Consider the following 13273-nt stretch of genomic DNA (forward strand, 5'->3'; position numbering starts at 1 on the left):
ACGACTGAACAGCAGGCTGCGTGGGGTGACCAGGCCGGCGGGGGGTGGGGGCAGTGCGGGGTGACCAGGCCAGCAGAGGAGGGCAGTGAGGGGCAACCAGGCCAGCAGGGGCATCAGTTGGGGGCGACCAGGCCGGTGGAGGAGGGGGGCAGTTGGGGGCGACCAGGCTGGCATGGGGGGCAGTTAGGGGAGATCAGGCCGACAGGCAGAGGTGGTAAGGGGTGATCAGGCTGGCGGGGGGGTGAAGGGGGTGGCAGTTAGGGGCGATCAGGCAGGCAGGTAGGTGAGCAGTTAGGAGCCAGCGGACCCAGATTGTGAGAGGGATGTCCAACTGCTGGTTTAGGCCCGATCCCCTGAGGGGTCCCGGATTGGAGAGGGTGCAGGCTGGGCTGAGGGACCCCCCACCCCTGTGCACGAATTTCAGGCCTCTAGTAAAAATGTATTTTAAAAAACCATAACCATAATTCTATTATCACACAAAAAAAGTGAATAATTACTTTATATCATATATTCATTGCTTAAATTCTACTGAATTATTCCATTTTAATATATTGCTAGGATCAGAATCTAAATAAAGTTCATACACTGCAAAAGTCTCTTAAGCTTCTTTTAAAACGTAGGCTTTCCCTTGCAATTTTTCTGAATGAAAATTATTTTTAATGAAAATTCCTCTCTACTAAATATTCTAGATTACAATTTCAACTTTCTTCTAATCTTCATCTACATAGTTACATAGCTAAGACACAGAACAAAGTTAAAATTCACAATAAATATAAACTGTATTTTTCCATGTTATTACAGTATATTTATTTTAAAAATTTTAATTAGTGCCTGCCTGGCATGGCTCAGTGGTTGAGCACTGACCTATGAACCAGAAGGTCATGGTTTGATTACCGGTTGGGGCACATGCCCAGGTTGTGGGCTTGATCCCCAGTGTGGGGCATGCAGGAGGCAGCCAATCAATGATTCTCTCTCATCATTGATGTTTCTTTTCTTTTTTTTTCCAGGACTTAAGGTATATTTATTTAGAAAGGCCTTGCATTGTGGTCATCATTGATGTTTCTATCTCTCTCTTTCTCCCTTTCCCTTCCTCTCTAAAATCAATAAAAATCTGTTTTAAAAATAAAAAATTAAATGAGCAAACAAATACTTATTTTAGTCATTTGATTACTTGATGACTAAAATGGCAACTAAAATCCTAAAGTTTCCTGAAAACTCTAAAATTTTGGAAAATGGAAGTGTTGGTTGTAGTAGAATATTTTTTCTGGCAATCCTATCTAATAAAAGAGTAATATGCAAATTGACTGCACCTCCGCTACACCTATAGGCTACTCCCACCAGCCAATCAGGAGCGACTATGCAAATTAACCCAACCAAGATGGCTGCAGCCATGGAATGAGCAGGAGGCTTGGGTTTCCCTGGTGATGGAGGAAGCCAAACTTCCTCAGCCCTGGCCTGTCTTGGCCTCCGCTCAAGGCTACAAAGTTTCAATTACAGAAGATAAATAAATCCCAACAAAAATGGCTGCTGCCACGGAGCGAGCAGGAGGCTTGGATCCGCTCCAGGCTACAAAGTTTCAATTACAGAAGATAAATAAATCCCAAATACCAGGGCCTCTGCTTGGGTCGTAGGGGGCGTGGCTTGCCTGCAAACCACCACAGGCCCCTCGCCCAGGCTGCCCCACGCCCCAAGAGAACCCCCACCCTGATCGAGGACACCCTTCAGGGCAAACCAGCTGGCCCCCACCCGTGCACCAGTCCTCTATCCTATCTAAAGAAGAGTAATATGCAAATTGACCATCGCTCCAACACACAAGATGGCTGCCCCATGTGGTCAAAGATGGTTGCCCCCATGTGGACACAAGATGGCCACCACAAGATGGCCAGCAGGGGAGGGCAGTTGGGAGGGACCAGGCCTGCAAGGGAGGGCAGTTGGGGGCGATGAAGCCTGCAGGGGAGGGCAGTTAGGGGTGACCAGGCCGGCAGAGGAGGGAAGTTGGGGGCAACCGGGCCTGCAGGGAAGGGCAGTTGGGGGGGACCCAGGCCTGCAGGGGAGAGCAGTTGGGGGGGGGGGACCAGGCCTGCAGGGGAGGGCAGTTAGAGGTGACCAGGCCTGTAGGGGAGGGCAGTTAGGAGTGACCAGGCCTGCAGGGGAGGGCAGTTAGGGGCTAACAGGCTGGCAGGGGAGCAGTTAGGCATCAATCAGGCTGGCAGGAGAGTGGTTAGGGGGTGATCAGGCTGGCAGGCAGAAGCGGTTAGGGGCAATCAGGAAGGCAGGCAGGCGAGCAGTTGGGAGCCAGCAGTCCTGGATTGTGAGAGGGATGTCCGACTGTAGGATCGGGCCTAAACGGGCAGTCAGACATCCCTCGAGGGGTCCCAGATTAAAGAGGGTGCAGGCTGGGCTGAGGGACACGAACACCCATGCAGGAATTTTGTGCACCGGGCCTCTAGTTACAATTATAAACTTTGGGGGAAAATATATTTTTATTGATTTCAGAGAGAAAGAAAAAGGTAAAGAACATTTTGATGGTTGCCAGATGGGAGGGGGGGTTGGGAAGATGGGTGAAAAAGGTAAAGGAATTAAGACGTAGAAATTGGTAGTTATCGAATAGTCCTGGGAATGTAAAGTACAGCATTGGGAATATAGTCAATAATATTCTAATAACTATGTATGGTGTCATCTGGGTACGAGGTCTATTGGGATGACCACTTACTACGTTATATAATGTCTAATCACTGGAGTGTACACCTGAAACTAATATAATACTGAATGTCAACTGTAATTAAAAAATAAAAAATGGTTAAAAAAAATGACTACATATGCAAAGAAGAAAAATGTGACCCATAATCAAGAGAAAAAAATCTATAGAACAAAGCACACCTAATGTTGAAGTTAGCGAAGACTTTATATTAAAGAATTTATAGAACAAGATAGAAAAAAATTAGTAAAGAGATGGAGATTCTCAGCAGAGAAACCAGAGAAACACTTTAAAAAAATTGATCTTAGAAAGAAAAAGGGAGGGAAGGAAGGAGGGAGAGAGAAAAACATGGGTATAAGAGAGAAACAGCAACCAGTTGCCCACCCCTCCGCCCCCCGCATGTACCCCGACTAGGGATTGAACCCACAACGTGGGTATGTGTCCTGAATGGAAATCAAACCTGCCACCTTTTGGTGTACATGGTGAATTCCAACCAACAGCCACACCAGCCAGGGCAGCAGAGAAACTCTTAAAAGAACCAAATGGAAATTACAGAATATCTGAAGTTAAAATGTCATTGGATGAGTTTAAGAGAAGTAAATTTAAAGGCAGATCAATCGAAATGATCCAAACCAAAAGACAGAGAATATAAAAAATATATACAGGTCTGGCCAGTGTGGCTCAGTGGTTGAGCGTCAACCCATGAACCATGATGTCACAGGTTCGATTCCCAGTCAGGGCACATGCCCTGGTTGTGGGGCTTGCAGGAGGCAGCCGATGGATCTTTCTCTCTCATCAATGTTTCTATCCCTTTCCCTTTCTCTCTTTCTAAAATAATATATAGCATCTGAGAACCATGGTATGATATCAAAGTTTAAATAAATATGTAACTGAGGCCTCTGAAGTATGTACAGAGGTAATCAAGCAAAAGGATCATACACTGAGATAAAGCCTCATAATATTTTCCAACTGCTGAAATAAATGACATCAATCGCACATACAAGCTTAGAAAAGCCAAGCAGGATATATTTCAGAAATCGCATTTAGATCAGAGCCAAAATGCTAAAAACCAAAATTAAAAATAAAATCTTAAAAAGTCACAGAAAAAACACATTTCATTCAGAAAAACAATGGCTTACATAAAAAACAATAGAAGCCAACAATAAAATGACATTATTGGAAGTGCTAAAAAAAAAAAAGAGGAAATAAAATCCTATAAACCTAGAATTCTGAATCTAGTGAAAATATCCTTTGAAACTGAAGGTGACATAAACATGTTTCCAGAGAAAATCTACAAGAATTTATTGCCAACAGGTACACATTAAGATAAAAAATGGAAAAGGGATCGGGCCTAAACGGGCAGTCGGACATCCCTCGAGGGGTCCCAGATTGGAGAGGGTGCAGGCTGGGCTGAGGGACAACCACCCCCCCGGTGCACAAATTTTGTAACCGGGCCTCTAGTATGCATGTAAGATCTTTGGTTAATTTCTTCCTGCCCTCCCTTTTTCCCCCTTCCCTCTGAGATTCATCAGTCTGTTCCATGTTTCCATGCCTGTGCGATGAGCATCTGCCCCCTGGTGCTCATTGTGCATCACAGCTACCAGCCAGTCAGCGCGTTGCTTAGGCTTTTATATATATAGATGAGCCTCTTATATGGTATAAGTAGTAGTGTGATATTAATTACATTATATTACTATATATAATATTAATGTTAATAGAATATTAATTGTAAGTGATAAGGATTTATATCATTACTAATGTCCCGGTGCACAGATTCATGCACATTAAAAGGAAATTAATTAGAAGAAATATGTTAATATCGCTATTCGCCCTTTCTCTATAAGTGTCAACCAAATTCACAATAGACAATGACAGATCGAAACACATGCATGAGGTTGGCGCCAGTGAGAGCTTTATGCGTTATCGTGCATGTGCAAGTCAACTTAGCCATATATATATATATGTATATATACACACACACACACACACATATATATATCTGTATGTGTGTGTGTATGTATATATATATATATATATATATATATATATATATAATAAACTTGCTTAATTAGACCTGTTTTCTGATTTAGCTAAACTTTTGCCAGCCCAGTGAAGCACCCCAACTTCTCTTTCAGGTAATTGTCAGCAACACAACAGTAAATATCAACACAGGGCAGATTATTATTGTAGATCACGCAGGGAGAACAAAGGGTAAAATATTTAACTGTAGCAGTGTTTGACTATATTCTGCACAGTGAGAAAACCTGAAGTCATTTTCAAGGTCCACCATTTCTTACTTCTTTTCAGTCGGGTCAAGTTTGTAAATCTTCTAAATCTGTTTTCCCGCTAATGAAAAGAAAATAGGATTCTACCGAGTCTCCTATCTACCTACTCCAGGACTTCTGTGAGGATCAAATGAGATGAAGCATAGGAAAACACTTCACAGACATTTGGTTAAACTATAAAATGTTTGCACCTGGCTATAAAGCAAGTCGGGTTCCTGGGCAGAAGAAACGCCAAGGAGGCTAGTCGCTAGGGAGAGGAAGCTGGGCGTTGTTGCGTTACATCATTACCCGGCACCCACAGCGACCGTTTCCGGGCTGGGCTGTGGGCTGCATTTTGCGTCATGGGGTCTTGGCAGCGTCAGCTGAGATTTGGTGGGGTGTTGCTCCAGGGTGGTGGTGGGGCCTGTGTCCCACTTGGGGGAAGCTGAGTGTTGGTTTGTCAATGCCAGATCTGTGGTGCCATTTTTATTTTTTATTTTTTATTTTTTTAAAAATATATTTTATTGATTTTTTACAGAGAGGAAGGGAGAGGAATTGAGAGTCAGAAACATCGATGAGAGAGAAACATCGATCAGCCGCCTCCTGCACAACCCCTATTGGGGATGTGCTTGCAACCAAGGCACATGCCCTTGACCGGAATCGAACCTGAACCCTTCAGTCCGTAGGCCGATGCTTTATCCACTGAGCCAAACCGGTTTCGGCTGTGGTGCCATTTTTAAATGGTCAGTGCACGTCATGGCAGCTCCTGCATTGAGCATCTACCCCCTGGTGTCAGTGAGCGTCATAGCTAACAGTTAGATGAAAGGACACTTAGCCTTTTATATATATAGATAATCATTAGAGCACTCACTAAGAAAATTAGAGATATAGTTAACCAGAAGACATTAAAAAAAGAAGAGTAAAAATTATTCTATTAATTCAAAAGAAGGCAGAAAAGGAGGAACAAAGAAAATTGGGAAAAATAAGAAACAAATAGCAAGGTGGCAGACTTAAGTCTAATCATCAATAACAAAATGACATGTAAATGTACTGAAGAGTGCAATTAAAAAAAATGATCAAACTGGATAAAAATAGCAATACCCAGGAACATGCTGCTGATAATAAACATATTTTAAATACAAAAACATGGGAGGAAGATATACCATACAAATACTAATTGTAAGAAAGCTGGCCTGGCTGGTGTGCCTCAGTGGTTAAGCATCAACCTATGAATCAGGAGGTCACTGTTCCATTCCTAGTCAGGGCACAGGCTCAGGTGACGGGCTCGATCCCCACTGGGGGGAATGCAGGAGCAGCCAATCAATGATTCTCTCTCATCACTGATGTTTCTATCTCTCTCTCCCTTCCTCTCTAAAATGAATAAAAATATACTTTTAAAAAGTAAAAAAGAAAGCTGGAATGAACATATTAATATTTAAAGACTAGAAAAGCAGGCAAGATACCCAGAAATTAGAACTCAAGAAGCACATATATGAAATCTAACTCTGAATTGGTGTCAAGAATATGTGAATGAACTTAAAACTCTTGAGACTAAAAGTCTGAACCAATGCAAAGAGGATATACTAAAAACCATCATTTTACTTATAAATTTTACCAGATCTTACAAATGCCCCATGAAAATATCTGCATATAAATTTGAGATGCTTATCAATGACCTGTTACATGGCATAGTGAGTATGGAATTGGTATTTAAAAGCGTTATCTAGCACTACCTCTACCATTAAAACTCCCACTTTTGGAGAAAAAGTGAAAGTTTTAATCAAAATTATTTTCTATCACTTTATAAACTTCAAAATTCTGGTTAAGTTGAAAATATACCAGCAAGGTGGTAAAAAACCCATTAGTATCCACTACACTAATTTTCTGTAAGGTTTAGTTTGAATTACCTATAGGATAGTCACTCTACCTCGCTGCCTCCACAAAAATCTGTCTACTTCTCTCATTTTCTTGTTGCCAGATTTGTTGAAGACGAAATTTAGACTGTCTACTGAATTTACTCCTAATTTCTTATAATCTGGTTTCCAATCTACCACCTGGCTAACTGTTCTAAGTATTTTCTTAAAGGTTATCATAACTTATTAGCCTCCACATCTTCCAAAGATTCTTCATTTTCTTTGGCTTCTGAAATGCAGGACATGGCAGAATGGAATATCAACTCTGAGCTGCCGGACAGTACCTCACAAACCATGGATATTCTTCCCTGATACTGTCTGTGATTTGTGCTTTCCAGCCTCCATCTCTCTGCTCATAACTTTTACTCTGATTTCTACACAACTGAAAGGCTCAACTGAAAAATCATCGACTACTTACTCCATGATTACAACTAGATGAAATGATGTCTCCCTCTTTTGACTTCCCATAGCACTTTTCTTGTTCTTCTCTCAACACTTATAAGGTAAAAAAAGTGATAATTCATGTTCTTAATATAAGATCAGTGTTCATAATGATTAGTTAAAAAGCAAAAATTATTTTATAAAATATTTTCCATTAGGATTACTAGGCAATTATCAATGTAGTCCAACAGAAGGGCTAAACTATGTCAAAAGGAGCATTCTCTCTCACCTGATATATTCCTCTTTATTTTCTTCTGTTACAAGAATATTGCCACCATTGGGTTTCAAATCATGACTCTTGATTTCACCTAAAATTTCTTTATCGACGGAGAAGTACATTTCCAAACCACATTCCTCAATATTGTTTTCTCTGCACAAATGAAATTAACACTATTTGTTATACTAATCCAAATATATAAAAAGGTTTTAACTAAAGGACTATGGTCTTAAATAATTACTATTAAATTATAATATCAAAATAACAAAAATAAAAAATTATGCTCTCAAGTCATATTTTTGCTGAAGATCCTGGGAATTATTTCTGTAAAATTTATCATATTGAATAATGACAGATTTAATGTAAACCATTTAAATTCAATAAACTAATTATATGTTTATTTTGTATACCGTAAGTGTCTACAGACACAAGCGGCAGACCTTTTTAAATTAAATTCAAAATTTTGTGGCAGTTAACTGGTTAAAGTTTAGATATCAACACTATAATCAAAGTATATAGATTATATTTTGATAAAATAAATGGACACAAACTTACTTAACCCAGATGAGAGAATTGTAAAATTCTGGATCAATAGATTCTAAATCCTTGAGCCCAACTGGTTTGTTCAAGATACGCTTGTAGAATGGCAAGGAAAAACCTGTATCTATGAATTTCCCATGGAAAAGAGCCTATGAAAGAAACAAACAATACCATTTAAGATAATTTTATGATATTCATTGTATTTCAGAATGCTAGGTGAGTTCATCATTTAATAAGGGCTCCCCTATTATATGATTTCTTATGACATTTTTTTAGAAAAAGGGCAAATATAACAAACCCAATCTTAGAAATGTCTTAGTGATGAGAAAATTTCAAATGAGAAAGTTAATGAACAATGCTTTAGTACTGCTGAATTAGCAAAGTACACACAGTTCTCCTCCTGTACTTACCATGGCAATAAACCTGCCAATAAAACGAAAATATTTCAGATGATCTGGATTGATATAAGAAGCGGGGTTTATCTGCAAGCAGTAGTTATCCTTCCCTGCATATTCAAACAGGCAATACATTGGGTTCAACACTTCATGTGACAAAAGAAAGAACCATTCCCTGAAACAAAAAGAAAATTTTGGGTGAAAAATTGTGTAAGTAACTATGCCAACAAATCAAAGGGCAGCGCTACAAAGTTAGAAATTTATACTCTTCAGCTAGTGATAGTTTCCTAAACTACCATGTTGATTTTACTGCTTCTGTTCACTCTGACAACTATTTTACAGAGATATTTATACACTGCCTATTATATTTCAAAGAATTTAAGACACCATCACCTTTAAAACAACTACTAAAATTTTTCCCCAATTATAATTGTGATACATATCCCAATTTCAGAGATGTTAAAATAGAAAATATTAGTCTTAGGATCAATAAAATACTATACATAGCCAAGTTTAAACTTCACCAATTGACCCATGGTTAGAGCAGCTGAAACGAATCTAATATTATTCCATTGATTTCTAAGTCCCATAGTGATCGCCAAGTACCACTGCTCTCTAAATCCTAGACAAATATGAAAAACGATCCAATTTCACAGAGGCAATGAAACACTTAATTCAAGCCACTCATTCATTAGAAAGATGCCCTGAGAAACTCAAATGCAAATGCTGTGAAAAAACCAACCAATATTAACCTAAGATTATTGGTACTAATTATGTAATTTAGGTAGGTCTGATAGAACAGTAGACAGAGCAGATCTGGGGCAATACATGTGATATAATCTTGTGTCTGTGGTTGCTTTTCTGTTAGTTTCATGGTCACTGCTTATACTTTAATGCTAGTTCATGTTCTAATTAAGAATAAAAAACTGCCCTCCTCTTAAATTATCTTTAACCCATACAAAATTAAATGTTTCTACTCATATTTTTTGTGGGTATTTCAAACACTTTGAAGTGTGATAAATAAAAAACTACTAAATTGTAACCACCAATTAGTGGGCACACTAGGTAATTTTACAGATAAAATATTTGCCCCAGGTCGTATTAATGAGTGCAGAAAAAGGACTCAAATCCAGTCCTGACTCCAAAGTCCTTGCCTTTCCACAGTGCTACTGCTATGCAAATTTTTAACCTGATATGCTATATTGTAGGAAATAAGCAAAGCAATTTCTTGCTTCAGTCTACCTACTAGGATTTGACTGGAAGTCCATTATTAAGAAAGCAGATTTAAAGATTTCAACTCCTATTTTATACAGTCTTCTATTCTCAAAACAGATATATTAACCTGAGTTGGAAATTGAGTGACTATTATCTATATCCGTAATCTGTGATGGAGAAAATGATCTGATCACTATAAGGTCTTTTATGCTTTGTGGAACAGACATGAGGTAGTATATGTAACACCAAGTCCACAACTTAGTTATGTGTCTTAGGTGAGTCTCAACTTCATTATTACTTGTAAAATTCTTTCTCACAGCATTACTCTGAGGACTAAATGAGTGATATGGGTGAAACCAGCTGGCAATACCTCAGAGTTACCTTCTGAATTAATGGTGTTGAAATTCTACAGCTTCAGCATAATAAAGGTACAATAATTTCCTACATTTCATTTTCCTGAAATATAAGATTGAGAAAATAATACTTGCAAGCAAAGTGTAATGATACCTTTGGAGGAAAGGAACTAAGTTCTGAGTATTCATATTATCACTACCTTGCTACACCTCCATAATCTAAACCTTCTTCTCCTGGAAAAATCACCCACAAACGTCTTCGCAGATCTTGGGGACTGAAGCTCATTATCTACAAAACAATAAAGTAAAATAATTGCTAAAAGTAGTTGTTGAAACACCATTCTACCACTTCTAAGTTTGAAATCTCCTTCATTATAGGTTACTTAAATTCCCCTTGACATAGAATTGTGTTTGTGCTCTAATCAACACCACACATACACAAAATACATTAATGTTTCATATATATTTATACACTTTATACATGTTAATTTTTTTTTTAAATCATCCTACTATTCATTTATAAAGTTGCTTCTCTCAATTGCTTAGAGCAGTTAACTGTGGGCCTGGTCAGAGGTTAAGTGGTTTTTTATGGTTCTGTGTTGGTAAATTTGGGTTTAACAGCCAAAAGGTACATATAATAGCTAACTGGCGAACTTGAAAATGAAAACCAGTGGCTGCAGAGAGGATCAAGTTAACTATGGAAACATTCTCAGTAGAAACTTACAATACCTAGAAAAACTACTCAAATTTTCTGTCCCACTACAGTAGTTAGTAAGATCATCTTTTTTTTTTTTTTTTAATATATTTTATTGATTTTTTTTTTTTAAAGGAATCCACTTTTTTATTTTTATTGACTTTTTACAGAGAGAAAGGGAGCGGGATAGAGTTAGAAACATCAGTGAGAGAGAAACATCGATCAGCTGCCTCCTGCACACCCCCCACTGGGGATGTGCCCGCAACCAAGGTACATGCCCTTGACCAGAATCGAACCTGGGACTTTCAGTCCGCAAGCCGACGCTCTATCCACTGAGCCAAACTGGTTTCGGCTATTTTATTGATTTTTTACAGAGAGGAAGGAAGAGGGATAGAGAGTCAGAAACATCAAAGGGAGAGAAACATCGATCAGCTGCCTCGTGCATACCTCCTACTGGGGATGTGCCCACAACCAAGGTACATGCCCTTGACTGGAATCGAACCTGGGACCTTTCAGTTCGCAGGCCGACGCTCTATCCACTGAGCCAAACCGGTTAGGGCAAGATCATCTTTATCTTTGAAGGACAGTACCATTATTGAGCTACAATAAATAGGTCATTTGGGTTCTTTCTCTGGAAAATTATTTAATTACCTGCCAAAAATGGAGCCTGTAGAACATTACAAATATTATTACTCTTAGAAGAAAAATGGCAGGGCCTGGAGAGAAGTTAATACAATGCCTCTATTTTATGAAATGATATGAATGAACACTCACATTTAAATTCCTAAGAGGCTCAGTAAGTAATTTTTGCTTATGCCAGGGCTTCTCTCAGTTTCCACAAAACAGATATATCACTTTTATGAATTCATATCTCACTCAAAAAAGAAAATCTCAGATGTACCAAAAATTGCAATGCTTATGCCATGCTTATGAGCAATTATTCTATAAGTACCACAGGCTAGACATATAGCAATGCAAAACAAAAGGTTAAAAATTGCTCTCTCTGACTATTCCTTGTCTTCATGGCTCCTCCCCAAACCCTAGGGCTATCACTGATGTCTCTTGAGACTTTCCTCCAAATCTGAGACTGTTCCCCTGGAAAAAATATCTTACCTAATAATAGACAAACATGTAAATTGACGGTACCTCTGCTATGCCCACAGCCAATCAGAGTGAGTACACAAATTAACCCAACAAAGATGGCAGGTTAATTTGCATATGCAGGTGTGGAGCGGCCGGGACGACTGCTATGAGGGGGAGGGGTTACGGCGGAGGGAGCTACAGGAGCGGTGCTTTGGACAGAAGCGAGGACTTGCTGGCTGCCGGGCGGCTGGGAGTGAAGCCAGGGGAAGGAAGGCCTATTCTTGCACAAATATCGTGCAACGGGCCTCTAGTCTTTAAATGTTATCCTTTAACAAAAGTCTAATATGAAGGAAAATAATTTTATCCTTCAATTTCCCTCATAAGCAGTCATGCTATGTTAATAAAAGCACTTACTACCCAAAACAACTTTATCCAACAGTTATCAAAAAAAATCTGATGCTAATTTTGCTATCAAACTTGTCACACTTCCAAAGCAATCAATTTTTTTGTCCAGTTTTAAACTTCATATTTAATTCAATAAATGTCAAATATAAGATGACAATTTTAAACAACCACTTTAGCACCATCTTGTCTGTTATTTTGCAAAAGACTCTGATTTCAGAAGCCAAGAGATAAAGGTACATTTAATCATGTTTTGCATCTTTTCAGCATTGCTATAAGCAAGTTATGTTCTAAGAAAATGGCCTACCAGAGTCTGCATACTCAGTGACACACAGTAGCTATTAATATAAAAATTAGAAAAAGGTAACAATTGGAGTAGTGAATGGTGTTGGAAACTCACATCAGATCAAGGGAATCACTCATAATTCTTTAAATAGCCTTAATCAGCTCTGCTGCTTAAAAGCTATCTGCTCCTACTTAGCAGGATGCCAACTGGCTTTCCCCTTTCAATGTTAATAACTGAAGTTCCATTAGGAAATCAACATACCTATTTCTGAAAGGAAGTCAGATACTGTCAACTATCTCACACAATCTCCTTTTTCTTTGCACTCAGTGTGGCACTGGAAGCTGTAACTATCACAATCATGACAGGGGCTTGATAATAAAGACTCACATCCACATCATAAAACAAGGACTAACTGCATGTTCTCATATTAACACATTTTTTCACTGATCATGTAATCTTCCCTACAACAAAATCACGTAACATTTAGTTGCAGTTGGTTAGTAAAGTTGCAAAATAAATAATAAATTAACTCTGTTTCTTAGGACAACTAAAATAATTTGTTGCCCAGCTAGTGTGGCTCAGTGGTTGAACGTCAATCCAGGAACCAAGAAGTCTCTGGTTCGATTCCAGGTCAGAGCACATGCCCGGGTTGTGGCCTCCATTACCAGTAGGTGGCGTGCAGGAGGTCTCTATCTTTCTATGCCCTCTCCCTTCCTCTAAATAAATAAATAAATAAATAAATAAATAAATAAATAAATAAATAAATAAATGT

General features: G+C 38.8%; 1 protein-coding gene across 2 annotated transcripts in view; it reads right to left on the bottom strand.

Moving 5' to 3' along the window:
• ITCH (itchy E3 ubiquitin protein ligase) overlaps positions 1–13273 on the bottom strand; it is a 137648-nt gene that overhangs the window by 11389 nt on the left and 112986 nt on the right. For both annotated transcript variants that reach the window (XM_080685028.1, XM_080685027.1), the window contains exons 17-20: positions 10237–10325; positions 8484–8643; positions 8089–8222; positions 7546–7686 (exon numbers count right to left, since the gene is read on the bottom strand). In XM_080685028.1, the coding sequence (XP_080541154.1) occupies positions 7546–7686; positions 8089–8222; positions 8484–8643; positions 10237–10325 (524 nt within the window). The remainder of the gene's footprint in view (positions 1–7545; positions 7687–8088; positions 8223–8483; positions 8644–10236; positions 10326–13273) is intronic.

This window comes from Plecotus auritus, assembly GCF_963455305.1.
Source record: "Plecotus auritus genome assembly, chromosome: 8".
Classification (NCBI taxonomy): Eukaryota; Metazoa; Chordata; class Mammalia; order Chiroptera; family Vespertilionidae; genus Plecotus; species Plecotus auritus.